We start from the raw sequence: 23,700 nt of genomic DNA on the forward strand, positions 1-23,700 counted from the left end.
CCTGTTTCCTGTAGCACGTACTGTGGATACGTCACAGATGTGCTGTGACAATGAGTCACTGAGTCCCTCTGCATGCTCAGGATTCATGGAGCCCCTAGGACAGGATGCCTCCAGCCTCAAGCAATCTACGTCAGACAATTATCATTTTTTATACTGCATCATGACATGTTCATGTTATAAATAAAAGCAAAATTAGGTGTTGAGTCTATCTGAAATAAATTCAGACTTGTCAGGATACATTAAAGGGAATGTTTGGTGGACAAAACAATATATGCTACAAAGAGCAACCTAAATCTTCAACTGTCAAGCTGTTAACTAATCAGTATGTACTTTCCTCAGTTCCAGACAAAAAGTAAGTACTTCTTTGTAAACTTCTATAACATATTTGGAAAGGATTAAAAACTAAGGCATCCATGAAAAATGAATTTTTAGCACAAACTATATAAACAAAGATAAAATCTACTGAACTTTTAATGATTCTATTAAAGATGGTATAACACTTTCCCAAAATTTCACAACCATAATTTATTATACTATAAAAATTATATAAACAAATACCACAAATTCCACAAACACCTTAAGGAAAAATATAACAACAGGACAGTTACTAAATCAACAAGTCTTAGTAACTCTTTCTATAATCAGTTTTCGAGGGAGTCAAGAAGAAAACACTCAAGCAAACTTAACATCTTAGAATAAAATTAAGAATATTCAAATAATATTTTGTATTTTACTAAATCTTTCCTTTCATTGATTCAACTGAACAGAAGTATACAATAAAAAATTTGCTTAAAATATAGGTTAATATTGACTTTAAAGGGGCATGAGGGACTGTCTTGATCTGGATAGTAATTAAATTGGTATATATTTATATGTGTGTGTGTGTGTGTATAAAAATCCACTTAAGATATGTATACTATGTTTTATAAAAGTTATATGGCAGTGAAAAATAAGTAAAAATAAGCATACACAAACATGTTAAAACTACTCATAAATTCTTGCTATAGCCAATAAAAATGAACTTTGCAATATTTTTATTAAGCTTTATGCTCAGCAAAAAAAAATGTATTTAATGTGAAAACTCAGTTAAAATAAGAATATTAAAATATATTAATAAACAATCAAAAATTATTACTCAGCAAGATAAACCCAAACACCACATGACTATTACAGACAGGAGAATTCCTCAGATCACCATCAAGAGGAGGAGAAAAGGCAAAGTAAAATCACACAGATTTCGACCTGGTTGCTTGGATCTAGGCCAGCATAAGAATTTCTTGAACTGCAACCAACTGGTGGTGTGGCCTCTCGAATGAACTCAGACATTTCTATCCCTCCACCAGGATCGCTGTGGGAATGAATGAGAAAAAGAGAGTACCATTATTCTGCCACCAATGGTTTTCTATTATTATTTTTTTCTATAAAACTAGGAGGTTCTGATTTTTAATAGAGCAATTGGCCAAAAAAAAAAAAAGAATGATCACTCTTCATTTATAAGTCTAATAATCTGAACTATTTTACAGCCCTGTGAAACAGCTGAATATATTTCAAAACATTCTCCCAAACTGTCTACACTCATCCAACATTAGAAACTGACCTTAATTAGACTTAGAGCACACTAAATAGGGCACATATTTTATGATGTGCACAATATAACCACTCTAGCAAATAAATGATTTGCCTTTTGTTTCCTAAGCACAAAGAGGAATCGGTCATTGTAAACACAGAAAGTAATCAGATCTCAGACCACTCTCGAGAGCAGTCTGAGCTGCGTGGCACAATGATGAACATGAAAGACAACAGTCATCCTGGTCAAGCCATTTGTACCTGTATTTTCTAAGTTAACAGTACTCAACTGGGATGCAAACTTGTTTTATAGAACTGGAAACCTAAGATTTTAGATTTGTGTGTAGAAGTTAGAAGGCTTACGTTAAATGATGCTCACTATATGGTAACAGGTATTAGACAAAAGAGAGAAAAGTTCTAGGTTCAAAGAACTGGGGAGGTCCACATACAGTACGTAAAGATAATGGGGTCCCCCAAATTAGGAAAAAAGATCACACCAAATTTTTAAAAACTTACAAAGTTTTAAAAGTTTTTTTACTTATTCTATCTGGTATAGACAGAGTAAGTACTCAATACATTTTTTAGCTGTTATCATCAAGGATAAAGTTCTAGGATCTATGTGCTAAGCATTCCAGTGGATATGAACTTTATTGCCATCTAGAACCTAATTCAACCTCCTCGGTAACAAAGCAAACAAAAAAGAGAGTCAAAATCCTTCTGGTGAATCACCCCATCCCAAACTTCCCTACAGTTTTGGGTGAGGTTGACCCCATCCTCAGGTTGAGAAGTGAGATCTACTAGCCAAAGTCCATCAGCAGGTCCTTTTCTCTCGGTCATAGAGCTTAGTTCTAGAACAAGCAAAGGAACCAACTCAGGCTAGCATGAACCAGGCCAGGAGTGTTCTATTGTTGACAGGAAATTTCTATCTGCTAGACTTAAGGCCTGTCACTGCCTTTTTCTTTCTTTTTTTTTTTTTAATAACTACAAGGGGAGAGCAGGACCATGAAGTGACTGTTTGAAACCACACCTTACCACACCTTGAAACCACACATCTGAAGCTGTTTGTATCTGTATTTTTATATTTGTATCTGTCTGTTCTGGACATTACATACAGACTTTTCAGAAATGTGAGCCACAATTCCCTTAGCCTTTTTGGGTGGAGTATTCTGACAGCTGCAATCAAAAGATACAGACAAAGTAGAATTTGCTTATAAGTAGCTTCCATTTAAGTACTTATCACTATATCAGTTTGGATTCTAGTGTGTTTTTATTAATGGTCTCGTAACTATCATGTCCCTGTTTGCTTAAGGGATTACTAACTCTAGGCCACCGACTATAGTTTAGTAATGTTCAACAAGGAAAATTAGCCTTCTAAGTTGCTATCTATCTATAAAAATAAAACATACTGGAAGTCAGTTACAAATCTGATGACCAATTCAGCATACAAGTGTCCATATCTGAGAAAAGTGAAACATGCTCAAGTTAGTTAGTTGTTAACTCATATGAGATATACAGGCCAGAATGAGGAATATTCTTCTAATTTGGTAAAACCTTAAGTGAGTATATAGAGACAGCTATCACCATACTGAACTAGTGATGAGTAATAACCAGCAACATTACTGCTATCTCCAATGGATGAAACGAAAATCAGAAGACGGAGAGCAAAGTAAAGATTAAGGAATAAAATATACAACACCAGAGAGAAAAAAGGAGCCCTCATCTTGCCTAGTTTATATACATCAGCTTTACTGATATATAAATCACAGATTATCCATTTAAACCCCGCAATTCAACAGTTTTTAGTATATTCCTAAAGTTGTGTAACCATCACCACAGTTAATTTTAGAATATTTTTATCTTCAAAATCAAACCCCTTTAGCTATTACCACCACCACCCCTTCCCATCCCACCTAGGCCTAAGGAGCCTCTAATCTACTTTCTGTCTCTAGATGCCTATTCTGGACTTTTCATATAAATGGAACCATATATTAATTATGTGGTCGTTTGTGACTGGCTTCTTTCACTGAGCATAATGTTTTCAAGGTTCACCCATGTTGTAGCATATGTCAGTACTTTATACTTTTTTATGGACTAAAATACACTTTATTTATTCATCAGCTGATAGACAATGTTGCCTAGTTTTATGCAACATTTCTGATAGGAAGTCCAAATGATTACAATCTGAATGTAAAATTATTAGTAACAAATAAAAGCAAATATTTACTAAGCAGTTAGTACATTCCAGTCATGGGAGCATGTGCTCTATTTGCATTTTCTCATGAAATATTCCCTTAAAACCTATGATTTGACATATGAAAAACTAAAAACCAAAAGGTGGAAAAACATGGCTAAGGTCTCAGTGGAGTAAACAACATACACTGAGTCACTGGTATGAGGAGTTCAGGTGGGAAGGCAGGATAAAAACAATTACTTACACACCACTCTAGAGTGTGTTACCATATCTGTTCTTTCTTTTCTTCCCATACACCTGAATGTAGGTACTCACAACAGTAAAGAACAAGACAAGATCTTAATACCAGGTCTGTACAACTCTAAAGCTCACAGTCTAAGACACCATTACTGCCTTTCAACAAATAGGCACTGAAGTTCTCTTTCCAGTTCAAAACCAAAAATAAGCACCACTTCCTAGAGGAAGTTTCTTAAACCTCAGCACTAATGATATTTGGGGCCATATAATTCTTGATTGCAGTGACCATTCTGTGCATAGCAGCATCCCTGACCTCTCTACACTAGATGCCAGTGCCTCCCCTAGTTGTGATAAGCAAAAATGTCTTCAAATACTACCAAATGTCTCTTGGGGGGGTAAAAGCACCCCTGGTTGAGAAACAAAGATCTAACACTAATGCTCAATGGCCAACACTGAGTGGGAGGGAGGTATTAAGGAAGCAAAAGAGATGAACACAGCGGATGACTCCTTTTTAAAAAATCCTCTAGCAAAATTACCATACCTCTCTCTTCTCTACAGATTCAGAAGCAGAACTCTTAGCCAGCCAAAGGTGTACTAAATATAGCTAAGCATATAAAATGGCTGAGTAAGAATTTTTTCTTTATTGGCAAGCCTTGCAGATTTTCAGCAATGGAGAGATTTCGGCACACACCTGGAAAGTACAGTTTACAATTCTCACAGAAGCAGAACGGTCAACTGCAGTAAGCAATGCACCTAATTCTACCTTTACGCTTTAGTGTCCCCATCTGTTAAAAAATATATAGCAGGTACAGGGCAATGCAGGAAGACAGAAGGGTAGAGTCTAATCTGAATTATAAAGGAGACTTCACGAATTAATTTATTGATTAAGAGTACCATTAACCACTCAGGTTTTAATCAGAAATATCACAGCAACATTCAGTACTAAGTTGACAAGTACAGATTACAGTGATATTCATAAAAGTATGAACAGGTCAAAACAAAGTCCCTAAACAAAATAAATCTTCAGAAAACTCAGCCTAAAATTCACCTACATACAGTTTAAATAGATCCATAATTTACAATACTGCAAGCATTACTACCATGAGAAACAGAAAATATGGTCTCTCTCCTAAATGTTTTTATTCAAATCATTAAACTCAATGTGTAATTTCCTCTCCAGAAACATTAGAAATGTAATACAAACATTAATGACTTTGATTCTTTCTATAAGATACAAATTTAATTAACAAATTTTTTAACTGCTGCACCACAGTCAATGAAAACCCTCAGGCTCAAGTAGTCCTACTATATTCATTCAGTCATACAACAAAATGACAGCTATAATGTACCAAGCACAGAGACAGGCTCTGGAAATAGAAAAATATACTTTCTTGTTCATTTCTTTTCCTCAGAAAAAAAATGTGAGTCACAAGTGGGAAGGTGGGGAAAGGGAGATGTCAAGAACAAAAATCTACAACAAAGATCCTATCTCATGATAAAACTTAAAAACACTCACTTTAAAATTAGGAAAAGACAAGGGTGTACCTAATACTACTTCAATTTAACCAAGTGCCAGAAGTCATAGCCACTGAAAAAGTTAAACAACTAGAAAGGAAGAAATAAAGCAAGATTTATGGAAAATTAAAAAAGAAACTATAAAGTTTATTGTTAATAAGGGAGTTTAATAAGGTTGCTAGATACAAAGTAAGCTGCTACATTTATTTAAAGGGAGAAAAATAGAAAAAGTAATTATAAAAAAATTTATAATAGCAGAAAAAGTATAAACTAATTTGGCAAATTTAACAAAAGCTATGTAACCCTTTTAATGGAGAAATAATGAATCTTCACTGAAAGACATCAAAGATGACTAAATAAGTGGAGAAATCAAATATGGTAAAGATATCGATTCAATGTAACTCCAATAAAAATCCTAAGTTCTTGCAGGGCTTTCCCAGTAGACTCTAAAGTTTATATCAAAGAGCGAAGAGCCAAGAACAGCAAAGTCACTCCTGAAAAAGAACAAGGTAGGAGGTTTGCCCACAGGATATAGCAAGTCATGTTACAGATACCAGGGTAGTGTGGTAACGGCATAGGCAGCGACGACTGGATAAACAAAACTGAAAAGAGAGCCCAGAAACACACCAACCATATATGAAAACTTAATTTATGACAGCAAGTACTGCAGATAATCAAGGAAAAGATAGTCTGTTTAACAAATACTGATTAAGCCCAGTCGGGGGTGGCTCAGCGGTTGAGCATCGACCTAGGATCCAGGCGATCGGGGTTCGACTCCCGGTCAGAGCACATGCCTGGGTTACGGGCTGCAGCCGATCAATGACTCATCATTGATGTTTCTATCTCTCTCTCTCCCTCTCCCTTCCTCTCTCTGAAATCAATAAAGATATATTTTTTAAAAACAAAACAAAACAAAGAACAAATGCTGATTAAACCAGGTATTCATAAAGAGAAAAACAAGTCTTGAGAATCCCTACCTGATACTACAGATTAGAATAATTTCTAGTAGAATTGAAATGTGAAAAGAAACATGAAAATTTAAAAAGGAAATAATTTCATAAACAAGACACAAAAATGCTAATTACAAAAAAGTGATAAATCTTATATTAAATTTAAGTGTATGATAATCATAAGAAACCTTAAGGAAAGTAAAATGACAAGTCACAAACTTGAAAAGATGTCTGTAATGTTTGTGTGTGTGTGTGTGTGTATAAAACCAATAAAGGAGTATTATAAACATTTTTTAAAACAATTAGTCAATAAGAAGAGAACAACTCCAAATAAATATGAAACAAGACATGAACGTGCATTGGAAAGAAAACTTAAATGGACCATGTGTATATATAAGTTTCTCAACCTCATTACTAATCAGAAAGGTTCACTGAAAGTCACAATGAAAAACATTTAACACTTACCTGAATGGCAATTTTTTAAAGCTTACCAAAATAAAATATTGACAAGGATATGGAACAATAAGGATTTTCACCCACTAATGGTGAGAGTGTAAACTGATACAATCATCTTGGCAAATAGCCTGGAATTACCTAATAAAACTGAACATAAAAATACCCTACAAGCAAGCTTATTTATATACATCAGATATATACATGTGTACTAGGAACATACACAATAACGTTTTATCACAGCCAAAAATTAAGAATAAACTGAATGGCTATTAACAGAAGAATGGGTAAGTTACAGTCTACTCCTACAGTAAATATAAACAAATGATAGCTATAAGAATTAACATGGATGCCCTGGTACGTGGGACTCAGTGGTTAGAGTGTCAGCATGTGCACCAAAGGGTCAAGGGTTCAATTCCCAGTCAAGGGCATGTACCTGGGTTGCAGGCTCCTTCCCTGCCCTGCCTGGGGTACATGCCAGAGGCAACCAATCGATGTGTGTGTCTCTCTCTCTTTCTTTCTCCCCCTCCCCCTTCCCTTCTTACTCTCTCTAAAAATCAATGAAGAAAAAATATCCTCAAGTGAGGATTAACCAAAAAAAAAAAGGAATCAACGTGGCCCTGGCTGATGTGGTTCACTTGGTTGGAGCACAGTCCCATATACCAAAAGGTGACAGATTCAATTCCCAGTGAGGGCACTTACCCCAAAAAACAGTCTGGTATAAAGAAAAAGAAAGATCAATAGGACAGAAAACAAAACCCAGAAACTGACATAAGTATGCTACATGAAAAATAAAGGATTTAAAATCACTGTGGAAAAATATTTATTATTCACTAAATGGTGTTGGGACTAATAAACCTAAAAAAGAAAATAAGTTATAATGTTTTCAGACTGACCACAATTTAAGAGTGCAAAATAAAATAAGAATACTGAAAGTAGACACATGTGAATATTTATATAATTTGGGGTAAAAAAAAAATCTTACAAAACTTGCTATATCAAAGGTACAACTAATAAACATTCACAGAAGAGATCACATAAAAATAAATTGTGGCATATAAATAAATAAAATGCCATAAACTGAAAAGTATTTGACATAAAAGACAGTTAATATCCTACATAAATAAATATCTTCTCCAAATCAATAGCAAAAAACTAACCACCAATAAAACGACAACCAACGAAATAGCAAATATAAATAGTAATAACACAAGAAAAATACTTCCATGTCACTAGTAATCCAAACACTGAAAAATTAAACAATGAGATCTCTATTATAGTTTTGTGAAAATACTAAATACTGTGTTGTCAAAAGTACAAAAAAAGAAGCCCTAAACTGCTGGTCATTGTAATTAAAAAGTAAAAACTTTGGAATCTGGCAATATATATTGAAAAATCTTAAAAATGGGTATAGCTTCCTAGTAATTCTAACTTTACTAAATTATGATTAAAAATTAATCATTTAAAATTTATACATCATATTGATCAATATTTGAATTTGAAAATAACTGAAATAACTAAAAACAAGATAGTAAATATGGTATATCCACAAAATGAAATATTATGAAGTCAAAAATAATATTACAGAAAAAACTATTTAAAGTATTTCCTGAGTACCTACCAGTATCAGACAGTATTTTAGAGCCTGAGAATAGTTGATAAGAAAAACAAGGTCCCTGCTTTCAAGATGCTTATAAATACAAATAAATGATCAAGTAAGAGAATTTCAGATAGTGATTAATGCTATGACATAATTATCACAAGGGTAAATTATCTGTTCAAGGAACAAACAGGGTAATCATGCGAGGGATGGAGAAAATGTAACTGAAAGGGGTAACACAAAGGCTTTCAATGCACTGGAACACATTCAGAAACATTACCTGTGTTATAACATTTCTATCTTGATACCTGAAATACTACATATTATACTAAATGGAAACATGGCCTAGTGGTTAAAAGCATGGACTCCAGCTCAGACTCTCTGGGTTATTTGATCTTCCTCACCTTAGTTTCCACACCTGTGAGTCAAAGATAATCACATCTACCTCAAAGAATTGTTTTGAAGATTGAATGAACTTTATGTATGTCAACTGTTTACATAAAAACTGTTAAGTTTTATTGGTGATCATTATTTCTATAAAGCCCGATCAACTTTTGACTATGAATAAAGTCCCTGTCATAATGCAACAGAATGTGACTGAGTCCTAGGGGGAATACTCGAGATGGGACTGAAAAGAAAGCCTCCGGGAGAAGGTGATGTTTATACAGATTTGAACCCTAAGAAGTCAGTTATGCAAACATCTAGGGAAGAAACAGCTAAGTTTCTAAGGTGAGAATATAAAATTGAAAAATAGTTACAACAGATTAAGTGAAAAGTGCAATTATAAATGTCAAGCAAAATATTACCATTTGCTTAAGATATATACATTTTATTTATATGTATAAATAATACATAAATACTAAGATTTATAAGCCTGCTTTAACTTTATTATTTCTTTAGACTGGTTTCCATTGGTTTTGGTTTGAATAATTATTATACAATTATAACTACTATGGTTCCAACATGTTATTTAGCAGTGAGGCCAAGGATATTAATTTAATCTCCGAGATATGCCAGTTTGCTTTGCTGCGACCTGCTGTGACAATCTGTACTCATCATTGTCTCTACAGTGGTAAGATCTATCACTGCCTTAAAACCACATAAATAGAACAGGCACAACACGATAATCACATCACTGTACACATGCATGAGCTACATCATTACAAACTGAGTGACATGGGTTTCCTTACCTGGGTCCATTGCTGTCTTTTCTCCTACTTGAACAGTTGCCTTGGTCAGCTTTGGCTCGCTGATCTGCCAACTCATTTGCATTCCTATCTACAACTTCTCCAGCATCCAGTGCTCTGTGGAGCCGATAGTTGACCATCTTCAGAACAATGAAAACAGCAGCTATCACAGGACAATAAACTGCTACTATAATCATAGAAGAAGGAAGGGCCTTTAAGAGAAAAAAAAGATGTGCATTTTTAAATATCTTATATTTCATTCAATTAGTCTGTAACTAATAACAAACATACACAGTCACACACAAAGCAACAATTATGTTACAAAAGTATAAGACAGCACTGCCCAATACAGTAGCCACTAGATAGATGAGGCTACTGAGCACCTGAAATGTGGTTAGTTTGACTTGAATTATGTACCGTAAATAAAACAGCATGGGATTTTAAAGATTCACTATGAAAAAAAAGAATGTAAAATATCTCAATTTTTATATCAATTACATGTTGAAATAACATTTATAGTACTGTCAAATAAAATATTATTAAAATTAATTTCATCTGTTTATTTTTACTTATTTTTAATGTAGCTACTAGAAAAATTTTAATTACATATGTGGTTCACATTACATTTCCAATGGACAGTACTGGCATAAAGACCATGACAAAAAGCTTATAATATACAATTGGAGAGTTAGGGTATCACATTACATATATACATATACATGAATAAAACAGGGTTGTGATCCAAATATATATTTATGTGCTCTCTCTATGATTTTTTAAGATACAAACATTCTTTGTGCTCTACAAAATTGCGAGTTAAAACTGTCATTTGAAACCTTAGAACTGTGCCTGTAAAACCAGATGAGACATGGGAGAGATGCAAAATCCAAGTATGTTTTACTTTAAAATAAACACTTAAAACACTTAGAAATTATAGACTGCCAAATAAAATAATACAGAATAGAATCAAGTAATGAATAGAACTGAAATAGGTCAGAAGCATCCTGGGCATAGGGATGACTGACTCATCACACTTTAGGATTCAGTGATGGGAGACTTGAGTGTGGGGGTGGCAGGCTTAGAGACCATCTGACTTAGAAGGTACGGCCTCAGAGTCACTGTTGGTAGAGACTATAAAACTAGGCTCAACTTTCATAAGGGAAAAAAATCACTCTGGATGTCTATAGCTCCAGATTCCAAATGTTTTCATAAGATTCAACTTCAGTTATCTGAGACTGTAACTCTTAAGTTTGCTTGGAAAGGTAATCTCAAATTGCTTGAGATAGTGAAACTGAAAAGATCCTGTTGAACTCGGCAGGTTCAGAATACAGATATAATAAAAGGTGTTTTTGTTTGGTTGGTTTTTTCTATTTGTGGGGGAGAAAGGGAAAGTGTGTGGGTCAAAATTGGGAGAGGGTAAAAAGGTAACTCAGGCCCACTTTTGAGTTGGATATGGGCATAATAGGTATATATTTGTTATTTTTAAATATTTAGATTAAGAAGTCATTCATATTAGTGTTTCTAAAAAATAAAACTGTGATTCCAATTTAAAATGTCATAAATAACTGATTTAGGCTTATTAACTTTAAGCTGAAAAATGTATTTAAAATTTTACAAAATCCATATATATCAGATTTAAAAGATTTAAGAACTTAGAAATATTTGTCGGATAACTTAAGTACTTAAAAATGAATACTAAATTTATAATGCAATTTAAAAGGATTTTAAGCCATATTTTAAAAACCAAACCTATTAAAAATGATTATTAAAATGTTTTCAATCTGTAAAGAGTTGAATTTAAAATTCTAAGTTTAATTTACAGCATTAATAAGTCTAGCATTCACTGTTAAAAAAATAAAAAGGTGCTGAATAACCTTTTCCAAGCAGAAAATATACACACTACATACATACACACACACAGTCAAATTAACAAAAAATTCAAAGTAAACACAAATATGAACGTATATACTGCTCAGAGTATTTACAAAAATTCTGCATGATGCTGGTTTACTTATGATATGCTTACATAAGAACTAGAATTCTTGGAGATCATTTAGTTCAACACCCTCATTTCCAGACAGAAAATTGAGACCTACTAACTTTGAATGGCTTAGCCAAGATTACCATCTTAATAACATCTAAATGACAAAATTAATCGAGGTTTTGTTATGCCTATGCCACCGCAGGTTTGACTATATGGCACAATACCAATTCCATTTTCAAAAGTACAATGTCAATGAAAAAAACGAGTCAGAGTCCACTATTATTTACTGTAGTCCACACTAAGATAAAAATGATTGATTACATTAATTAGGTGGATGCAGAGAGCAACCTCACCATTATTATTCAGAGTGGCAAATTCAATAGAAATGTTAACGGCCCCTCCACATGGAAAAAGAGAAAAGAAACTACTTAATATTGAGTGGTCTATGGTATTTGCCTCTACAAAAAAGCCAAAGATGAATGCTTACAACAGATCTAAATAAACTCTCTCTTCCCCACTATCATATTGCCAAAAGCAGTATATAACTGAGTGCCAAGAAACACACTAAAGTGTGTTGGATCTATATAGTAAGTACAGAAATCCTTTTAAACATTGAACATTAAAAGGCTGGGGGGGGAAATTAAGTGACCATTTCATACTGGAAACCAGTATCAGATGATGAACACTTGTATTTTCTACTCAAACTAAAAATGAAACCCATTTATTTTATTCTATGTAGCTTAAATACTTACGCCTGTCAGAGGTTACCCTTGAGGTTTCTAGGTGACAGGACAGCTGTGCTACAACACTTTCACTTTTCCCAAAGGGGGATAAGGTGCACAGACACACACTGGGCTGTTGTGTGGCTTTGCTCTCTCTCTCCTCTACTTGCATTCCTTCACAGGGCTCTCAGCTGATTCCAGCAAAACTGACAATATGAGTAGTGAATCATAAATGGATCATAACCCTCCCCCTGTAACTGTGCTTCACTAATGTTACAAGAAAAATTTTAAAAGATGTCTGTGTTTAGAAGGTTCAGTGGTCTCCTAAAATCAAACACCAAAAGCCTAGAAACTAGTCAGGTCACCTACTTTTTAGTTTTATGGATTATATACCAAAGAGCAAACCTAGTAGTGTTTACTATTTGCTTTTATATTTTATTAAATTAGGTATCTCAATACTGTGTTTTCAAAGAAAGATTTTCAGAGACAATCAGAATTCCATTTATGAACAAGCAGGATCTCATGGGAAAGCAAGTTCTTTTTCTGAAGAAAAAAACTTTTATGATAAAACTGCTTATGCTTCTGTATCCCATTCAACAACTCAATTCTAAATTAAAACATCTATTTTGAATTTAGGGGGAGCAGGTGTTTATTGACTTAAGGTTAATTATGTTTCATAATATGCAAAAGTACTAGTATTTCCAAAAGGACACATTTTATCATTTTAGGTTATATTTTATTGTAGATGTCATCTTTAAGTTAATGCTGGTGTAACCAAGCACATTAGCTACCCTCTGATAATAAAAGCCATCTTATCTTCAAGTAAATATCTATCGTTACAAGTTGCTTAGATGGAAAGGCTGGTTTTACTTCTTTCCTAGGATACCACAAACAGTGAACAGCAGAGAATAAAGGTGGTGTAACACTGATGGACAAACAAGGCCCTCATTACATAACTAGGAAAGGTCACAGTCCTGCAAGCAGTCATCACAGACTTCAGGTACTCTTTTTGTACATCTTAAACACCTAACTCATATGTCTTATATAGCAAAAGATTTTAACATTAAAACAGACAAGCTGGGTTTTTGTCAGTCCTATCATGCAATGATATGCCTTATGACCCAGCAATGCCATTTCTGGTTATATACCTGAAGACACCCAAAACACTGATTGGAAACACATATGCACCCCCTATATTTATTGCAGTGTTATTTACAATAGCCAAGATATGGAAGCAACCTAATTACCCATCAATAGATAAGCAGATTAAAAAGCTGTGGTACATACATACAATGGAATATTACTCGGCCATAAAAAAATAAAACCTTACCATTTGCAACAGCATGGATGGACTTAGAGGGTATTATACTAAGTGATATTAGACAGAGAAAAACAAATACCAAATGATTTCACTTATAGGTGAACTCTAAAGAACAAAATAGAAACAGACTCAGGTACAGAGATCATATTGATGGTTGCCAGAGGGGAAGGAAGTTGGAGGAATGAATGAAAAAGGTGAAGAGATTAAGAAGTACAAGTGGTAGGCACAATATAGTCATAGGGCTGTAACATACAGCACAGAGAATATAGTCAATAATATTCTAATAACTATGTATGATGCCAGGAGGGTACTTGAAATATAGGGGGTCACCACTTTGTAAAGTTTCTCTCTCACATCAATGTTTCTCTCTTTCTCGCTCTCCTTTCATCTCTCTAAAATCACACACACACAAAAAAAAGTTAGATGAATTAATATTTAACTTTGTCATCTCTCCAGTGAGGAAAGAAAATCAGATGTTAAGAAACAAGCTGGGATACTGAGCCCTTTACACCAATGTAGTCTTCTAAAATTGTGATAGTTTATCCTTAACATTGTGATATTTCAGCCAGGAGTGATAGGTTCAAGATATTCAAGGTGCCAAATACATTTCTGATAGGTCTCTTCAGAAATCCAGTTGTCGTCACAAAAATGAACATACTAGAATTATCGTAGTCGTGAAGTAACCTTTTTTAAAATTTAACTTTATGGTTGAAAGTATTACAGATACCCCCTTTTTCTCCCCAGAAGTAACCTCCTTATCTTACATTTCATTTCAAAACTCAAGTGACCAATTCTCCTCTATAGCTAGCACACTGCAAAGTAGAAAAGTGGTATTTAATACACTGCTCATTTCCTTGGGCAGCAGTGTAAAGACGTGACATATGCTCATTGTCTATGCTGTGTTAGATTTGTAATTTTCAGTATTTTCTACACCACTAAATCAAAATCTAGAAATCTAAAAAAACATTAGTTTGGGATTACTGTGGGAAAATACCATTGGTTCAACAGAAACCACTAGAAAATTATAAAGACTTCAATGGCCTTATGTAACTGTTTGATAAAGTTTCAAGGCAGAAAACTAAGTAGGGACTAGGGGAAGAGGGGCTGTCATTACTATGAAGGAAAATTTTTAAATAAACACAAACATGAAGACTATATCTCACTGTCTCTCTTAAAGAGTAGATTAACTGGGCCCGGCCGGGCGTGGCTCAGCGGTTGAGCGTCAACCTAGGATCCAGGCGATCGGGGTTCGATCCCCGGTCAGGGCACATGCCCGGGTTGCAGGCTAGGCTGCTGATCAATGACTCTCTCATCATTGATGTTTCTATCTCTCTCTCTCTGTCTTTTCCTCTCTCTGAAATCAATAAAGATAGATTTAAAAGAAAAAAAGTAGATTAATTAGAAGAAAATCATAGAAAGTAAAAAAAAAAAAAAAATTAGGTCAGCCTTTCAAAATACAAATAGATACCCAGAAGGTCACATTTCTACACACCTCCTTAAATTACACATTTTCCCTCAAAATGTTTAGCTATAAATTTATAACTAATAAATACAATTGTCATTCCTTGAGGCCATTCTTTGCTACCCTATAGTTCAATATCCAGCTATAAGAAAAAATTGAGGAACAGTTTTGTTTCCAGGTTCACAACACTAAATTCATTCAGATTATTCTTTTGAAATCCATGCTTCTTTCCTTGTGTGGTTTGGAATCTTTGTTGCCAACTACCAAGGTTCTACTCAACTAAAACAAACAATCGCAGACATATCTAGAGAAAAACTAAAATTCAATTTTTCTTAGTTTTAAAGTTCTATCTGCTCTGCCAATCGGTTATAGAAAATGAAGTAAAAATTAAACAATAGGAAAAAAGTCTGGTAAATGTAAACAAAAATTAGCAGAATTTGAAAGCAGTATGCCTTATACCCGAGGCAGGGAGAAAGGAAAAAAACCCACACAGATACTAACCATTTCCTAAATTGTATGTTCCATTCATCAATAATATTTGGACTAACTTTTCTTAACACTTTATCAGAATAAAAACTAGGCAGTAATAACAATAGGAGTGCTGCCTTCTTTCTTTCTTTCTACAGTCTGCCCCCAAATCGGTCTTACAGCTATTTTCACTGGGTACAAATAACCAATGGGGCAAATTAAGACCTAACCATTTTTTGTAAAGCTATTGAACTTACCCAGCTGGCACTGAGTTCTAGCTTTTCTACTGGTAAACTGGAAGCTGGTAGAAACATCTGTATTTACTCATCCTGGCGGAAAATCTCTTTCAGCAAATTCACAAAAAGGGTAAATGGATACACTAATTCCTGCCATACACAAAACAGTTCTATATCTGTACCACCTTTCATTTCCTTTCTGGCACAGAGAATATTGGGGGGAAAGGGAGGAAGAAGGGCTTAGAAACCAAATATTGCCCATAAATTGTAGAAAATTACTGTTAATTAGGGGTAAGAGAAGTTCAGATCAGAAAGAAAATAAATGTTTTAAACCTTACAAGTTTCATATACAGCCTGACCCCAAAGGAAAGGACTTAGAAAAGTGAGGTGGATATTTCCTTTCAGAGGACATTGCTGCAGAGGAAAAGGAGGAAAGTACTCCCAATGTTGAGATGAAAGCATAGTTTCCCACAGGAAATAACATATATAATTTTCTGTAAGTCCAACTATACAATGAGTCAAACTGATTTCAGAAGGCCGGTTGGGAACCTCTGTAGCAAACTCAGAATACAGCCCGGCCAGGCGTGGCTCAGCGGTTGAGCGTAGACCTAGGATCCAGGCGATCAAGGTTCAATTCCCTGTCAGGGCACATGCCCAGGTTGCAGGCTAGGCTGCTGATCAATGGCTCTCTCATCATTGATGTTTCTGTCTCTCTCTCTCCCTCTCTTCTCCTCTCACTGAAATCAATAAAGATATATTTAAAAAAAAAAAAAACAAAAAAAAACTCAGAATACATTTATCCAAATGTAACTGGTTTACAAATAAACTATTAGAATTTGAGCCTACCCATATTTCTGCAGAAGTCTGAATTTTATCTACATAATAAATATTTTAATAAAAAGAATTGACAAAAATACTAAATATTATCTTTTTATCTGATAATATTTGCATTTTTTATTTATGTCACTAGCACTAAAACATGTATTTAGATTCATATTTTGAACTACAGTAGAATGATCTTCTTAGGGAGGCAACATTCAAAATGTACTGTAAAAAGGACCCAAAGTAATAGTACATACAATTCATCATCAACATATATGTACTAGGAGCCAGAGATAGGCAACTTAAAACATATGAGAAGACAGGGCACAGGCATAAAAAATAAGGGAGGGGGAAAAACCCCTAACAAATAGAAATAAGGATGTATACTGATGTACTAAAATAATCTTATATACTTCATAGGAATTTTCTTATACTTCTATTTTCCCCAGCAAGAAAAGAAAAAAAATGGCTTTTAGACAACTTGAATCTACCAATTTGGGGGAAAGTCAATGTCTTTATAGTTAAAATGTTATAGAGGGAGAGAAACAAGATAACAGCTGCACCAGTCACCTCCCGCAACCACATCAAAATCACAACTAAAACACAGAACCACCATCACTCAGAGCCTCCTGAAATTTGGCTGCACAGAAGCCCTACAACCAGGGAACTGAAGCAGCACTGAGACGAGTAGGAGGGGCAGAGACACGGGCGGATCAGGGCTGAATCACGGAGACGCAGCCGCGGGCCCACACCCAGTGCAGTGGTTTAAACCCGGGAGGGCATCTCGGCAGTGGAGGTTTCCAGGAGGAGTGAGGGGTCCCAGCCCCACAGCAGGCCCCCAGCCCAGGACTCCAGGGCCAGGAAGAGAAGTCCCCACAATTCCAGGCTGTGAAACCAGTGGGGACTGTCGTTGAGGGTGGAGGAAGCTGCAGGACCCCCAGCAGCTCCTCTTAAAAGGCCCACGCAGGGACTCACTCAGACGTGCTCCCTCTGAGCCCAGCGCCAGGCAGCAGATGGAAAGGACCTGGGACACTTGGGGAGGAACTAACCTGCCTGAAATCCAGGCCAGGGCTGGAGGGGCAGCTTCCTCCCAGGCAGAAGAGCTGGCAGAGGCCATGGCTCCTTTGGCGAGCCCACCCCCCCACACAGCCGGCAGGCAGGCAGGTGCCATATTTGAATCACCAGCATGTGACTCACACCTTTGGCCCCGCCCCGTGATTCCCGAGGCCCCACCTCTCCCCACCTGCAGGCTCATCCAGGCCATTTCCAGGGGCTTTTCTGTGCAAGTGGCTTCTTGAACCTCATGCTTAGGACTTTCCTAAAATCTCTCAAACAAGCAGCAGCGGGCCCCATACGGCTTGATAAGTGGCCCCAGGCCTGGCACTAGCAGCAGCCTGCATTGCCTCATAGCTTGGCCTCTCCTGGGCAACTCCAAGCCCAGCACAAGTAGCAGCCAACTACGGTTTGCTGTGTAGCTCATGCTGGGTGGCCCTGGGCAAGGCACTGGCACAGGCTGACTTTGCACCTCCCAGGAGACCCCAGAGACAGTGCACCTGGTGGTCAGACTCAACCACGCTGGATTACAACCCTACCACATCCATGAGTGACACACTCAAGGGGCGCACTTGGTGAACACCAAAGCTCCACTGAAGTAAATCGTGCTCCATAGGGGTATCTCCAGCACAGCAGCTCTTTGGCTGTAGCTGCAGCTGGTCCTCACAGCTGATTGGCCTGGGGGTCAATTCCTCCCAGTGATGCCAACAGCAACCAAGGCTGAACTACAACAGGACAGTGCACACAGCCCATACAGGGGAGCACCGAAAAGGCCCAGCTCAGGTGACTGGGGAGGCTGAGCCACTGGACCCTACAGGACACCTAATACACAAAGCCACTCTACAAATTCCAGGAAGCATAGCAGCTCTACCTAATACATAGAAACAAACACCTGGAAGCAGCCAAAATGTGGAGGCAAAGAAACATATCACAAAGGAAAGAAGAGAAGAAATCTCTAGAAGAGGAACTAAATGAAATAGATCCAACCAAGCTAACAGATACAGAGTTCAGAATTTTGGTTATAAGGATGTTTAAGCAGACTACTATGGAAATAACTGAGAAAATCGATAACATAATAAAGTACCAATTTGAAATGAAGGCTATAGGAACTGAAATGAATAATAATTTACATGGAATCAACAGTAGAGTAGAGGATGCTGAGAATGAAATCAGCAATTTGGAACAAGAGGAAACAAAAAACACCCAACCAGAACAAAAAGAAAAAATAATCCAGAAATATGAAAATAGTATAAGGAGCCTCTGGGACAACTTCAAGAGGCCCAACATTCATATTATTGGGGTGCCAGAAGGGGAAGAAAGAGAACAAGAAACTGAAAACCTATTTGAAAAAGTAATTATAGAAAACTTCCCCTACCTGGGGAAAGAAATAGACTTACAAGTCCAGGAAGCACAGAGGGTCCAAACAAGAGGAACCCAAAGAGGCCCACAGCAAGGCACATCATAATTTAAATGCCAAAGGTTAAAGACAAAGAGAGAATCTTAAAAGCAGCAAAAGAAAAGCAATTAGTTACCTACAAAGGAGCACCCATACAACTGTCAGCTGATTTCTCAACAGAAACTTTGCAGGCCAGAAGGGAGTGGCAAGAAATATTCAAAGTGATGAAAAACATGGAACTACAACCAAGATTGCTCTACCCAGCAAAGCTATCATTTAGAACTGAAGGCCAAATAAAGAGCTTCACAGATAAGAAAAAGCTAAAGGAGTTCATCACCACCAGACCAGCACTACAGGAAAAGTTGAAGAGTCTTCTTTACGAAGAAGCTAATTAACAGAAGAATCTGACGAACTAAATAGATCCAGAGACATTGATGCAGGCAATAGACAATCATATTTCAGAGGAAAGAGGGAAGGGGAGTGGAGGGTGGGAAGAGATTAACCAAAGAAGTTATATGCATATATGCATAACCCATGGACACAGTTAATAACAGGGTGAAGGCCTGGGAAGGGGATGGGAGCGAAGCGGAGGGGGTCAATGGGGGGGGGGGGACACCTGTAATACTCTCAACAATAAATATTTTTTAAAATGTTATATAAAACATATTTACATAAACTGCATTTCTACTCTATTTCATGAAACAATTTTGTTCAATTCATTCACATCTATCTTTAGCAACAGTGCTCTCTTCATCACAAAAGCTATTATAAGCTGACCTAACATAGGCTCACATAGCACATCAGCATCATTTCTATGTATCATTTAACTTGCAACACTTTTTGAATGTACACATATATGATGCTGTCAATGGAAGTCCTCTTTATCACAAATACCATTTGCATTTCATTATGACAACTGTTCTTTTATCATTCTTCTCATAAGTGCATATTCCCATCTCCATAACCTAATAACCTATATAGTTTTTAACTTAATCTTTATAATTTATTATCATGATATTCAGCACTTACAAGTGAATAAGTTATCCCCTAGTTAAAGTTACTATATCTATGTTAATTTTTTTAGGACTTTTTGAAAGCACAAAAAAGGCAACTGGAGGGAGAATGACTGAGCAAGGAGCAGAGAACAGAACAGACACTGTAATGAGTCAGATAATATGGTTTCATTCTTTTTTTGCTGAGGGAGAGTTGGGAGGAAGGATCTGGCCTTATATTAATCTATATAAAGAAACACGATGGATTAAAGATGAAATGCTACAAAACAAGAACAAGATGATAGGAGGGAAAAAACTACAATGTACTTTACAGTGGAGCTTCCCCTCAGTTTCCATAATCATCTTTAGGTTACTACAGAGAGCAAAAGGGAGGTAAAACAAATGTCACATAATTCTGGGTCTCCAAACAATTCTTGTCTAAAAGAATTTGTCAATTAAGATAGCACATTGAAGTTCTGGAAATTTTTCAAAAATGAAGGTAACAACTACCCGATAATGTAAACTACATAGGTAGAATCAGTAATTCACAAAAACCCTATCTGCGGAAGTGGTTTCCTGCCGAGATTAACACACCTATTCCCAAGCCATGAAGCAGCAGCCAACCTACAGTACAATAAACAATAACTGAAAATTATAACTGGCTATTACATTATGCCAGAACAGCAAACAAAAACAGGAAGGTATAGATATTTACGCATCTAATAAAATAAAGGGACTGGTACAGGTTTATCTTTCAATATTAACCAAATGTATATCTACAGACTGGACTTCATTCTTTACCAAAAAATTCCCCAAATGAAATCATAAGAATATAACTTGAGGCACCAATATCTTGATTTACATGTTTTTCTGAGTAGACCTAACCATCCTGGAAAGATGAGTTATCCTATACTAAGAACTATCTTGCTTCATATCTCCTTTTGTAAATTAGTTAAATTGACATTTTGGTATATAAATCACTTTTTATTGGTTTAATTAGTCTAAGTAAATCCAAGTAACTTGATAAAAACAATTCAGTAAATTCATAAAAACAATTCATCTATATGGTAAATGAGGACCGGAAGCTGTCTCATCAAGTCCAACTTAAATAACTTGACCCATTCCTTTATTCCATTTGTTTCTGATACATTCTATCGAAATAATCTTTCAGGGTTCATAGTAAGTGAAAATAAGAATTCATTAACGAGCTCTCTCTCAACATCACTTTGCAATTCTAAAGAATAGCAGCCAGGTTATCTTTTTTAAAAAAAATTGATTTGAGAGAGAGAGGAAGGGAGAAGGAGAGAAACATCAATAGGTTGCCTCCTGCAGGCCACCTGTTGGGGATCGAACCACAACCCAGGCATGTGTCCTGACCAGAAATGGAACCAGCCATCTCGTGGGGCATGGGACCACAGCTCAACCAACTGAGCACACAGGCCAGGGCAGGTTATCTTTTTACTACACCTCACAAAATACCAGTTCAGGATATATTCAGTGGGATTTTATAGGCCAATACATATAAAAAAAATGGGATTCCTCTTGTACTTATTAACTATGTTGCTATTGATATAATATACTATACAAGCGCAAAACAGCTCAAATTTAACACTTAAAAATCAAAATAATTTAATTCAGTAACAAAAGTATAAAGCCAAAGAAAAAGTCAAACTATGAGGATCAAGTAAAAATAAATATTTGAAATAAAATCATATACACAAAAAATTAAGTTTTCAAAAGTTATTTGTGGTCTTTTATGTTTCACTAAAATTCAAAGGAATAAACTGCAAGCTAAGACCCTAACACAGAATGGAAATTAGAAAAATTTAGAAATTAAAAGTAAACTAGCTCTCTTAGGAATATTAACAGAACCCATACATCATTTTGCGCTGAGCTCACTCAATTTGCTTGAAACAGTGATGGTATTGCATACTTATATAATCCATTCCCACCTTTAAAAGTAAATGCTAAAATTAAGTAATGTATCACACACGAGATTTAAGGTGAGGCAAGTGTGAAAGGTGCCTCACAGAAAAAAGAATGAAGGAGAGTATGTAACATGTCTTACTACTACCATTTCCTCATTTTCCATAAAGGCAAATCTGACACACTTAATGGATAAGAGCTTTATTCATTCATTCAACATGTACTTACTGAACCTATTAAGTTCCAGATACTCTTCTGAGGAATGGTAATACCTCAATAAACCAGACCCTTTCTCGCCTCGATATTAAAAATGACTAATTTCGTGTTTTATCAAGCAACAGGTGTTTTAAATGGATATCTCACAACAGTCCTTTGAAGAAAGTACTATTATAATCTCCATTTTACCGATAAGAAAATTGAGACTATGAAGTCATTTGCTGGCAGCTGGTAAGTGGTAGAAACAGGATTTATATCCAGTCTTACTCCAATGGTTAAGAACCTGAGTTTTTAACCACTACACTAAACAGTCTCCCTCCAAGGCAGTATTTTTCAACTTTTCCTCATTATTGCCCTCCTAAGTTTCCTTTTTAGACATTTTTTCCCCTAATTACTCTGAGAAATAACAGAAAAAATATATATTATTTTCTGCCTCTGGTTCCTAAAACCCTTGGAATTTCCTAAGTGATAAGAGCACTAGGAGAATCTTTTCTTCTAATATTTGGTCTTTGGCTCTAGTGAGTGACACCTAAATCCCTTGGAATTTCCGAGGTGATAGGAATGTTGTCTCTTGTTCTAATAAAGTGACTCCTGATACGCTCCTGGTGGGCGCTGGGCACCTGAAAAAACAAGAAATACTAGAAGCTTGTGATTTTCAGCTTCTCTCCCAATTCTCCAGCGAGGAGAGAGGGGCTGGAAATGGAGTTAATAATTGACCAAGCCTACATGATGAAGACTCCACAAAATCCCAACAGTATGTGTTTGGAGAGCTTCCAAGTTGGTGAATTCCTGCAGGTGCTGGATAGCTGGCACACTTGGACAAGTCCTGAAAGTTCTGTGCCCCTTCCCTTATACATGACCTATGCAGTCCTTCCAGCTGGATGTTCATCTGTATCCTTTACCACATCCTTTCATAATAAACTGGTAAATGGTAAGTAAACTGTTTTCCTGAGTTCTGTGAGCTGCTCTAATAAGTTAAACAAACCTGATGGGTCATGGGAACCTCCGATTTACAGCCAATCAATCAGAAGCACAGGTGATAACCTGGACTTGGGACTGGCATTTGAATGGGGGCAGGGGGAGAGTCTCATGGGACTGAGCCCTTACACTATGTCTAGGTAGGAGGTGTCAGAAATGAATCAAATTGTAGGACACCCAGCTGCTTGGTCTGGGGAAAAAACCCACACATCTGGTGTCAGAAGTGTTGAATATGTGGTAGCAGTGTGAGAGCAAAAGAAAATCACACAGAAGTGTAAGTTTTCTAAACACTCTATCCCTCATGAAATTTTACCACCACAGACACATTGTATTTCTCTATGTACAATATGTATATATGTACTTTTTAAAAATCTTTATAAAAAGATTTTCACCACACTCTCAAGAACTAATTTCCACCCCCCCTT

At 36.0% G+C, this 23,700-nt stretch overlaps 1 protein-coding gene across 2 annotated transcripts in view; it reads right to left on the bottom strand.

Annotated features, from left to right (window-relative positions):
* The window catches only part of PCNX1 (pecanex 1), a 137,258-nt gene that overhangs the window by 92,772 nt on the left and 20,786 nt on the right, over positions 1 to 23,700 (bottom strand). For both annotated transcript variants that reach the window (XM_087819432.1, XM_087819429.1), the window contains exons 2-3: positions 9,703 to 9,911; positions 1,243 to 1,348 (exon numbers count right to left, since the gene is read on the bottom strand). In XM_087819432.1, coding sequence (XP_087675558.1) covers positions 1,243 to 1,348; positions 9,703 to 9,911 — 315 coding nt within the window. The remainder of the gene's footprint in view (positions 1 to 1,242; positions 1,349 to 9,702; positions 9,912 to 23,700) is intronic.

The sequence above is a fragment of the Miniopterus natalensis genome, chromosome 1 (assembly GCF_054644295.1).
Source record: "Miniopterus natalensis isolate mMinNat1 chromosome 1, mMinNat1.hap1, whole genome shotgun sequence".
NCBI lineage: Eukaryota > Metazoa > Chordata > Mammalia > Chiroptera > Miniopteridae > Miniopterus > Miniopterus natalensis.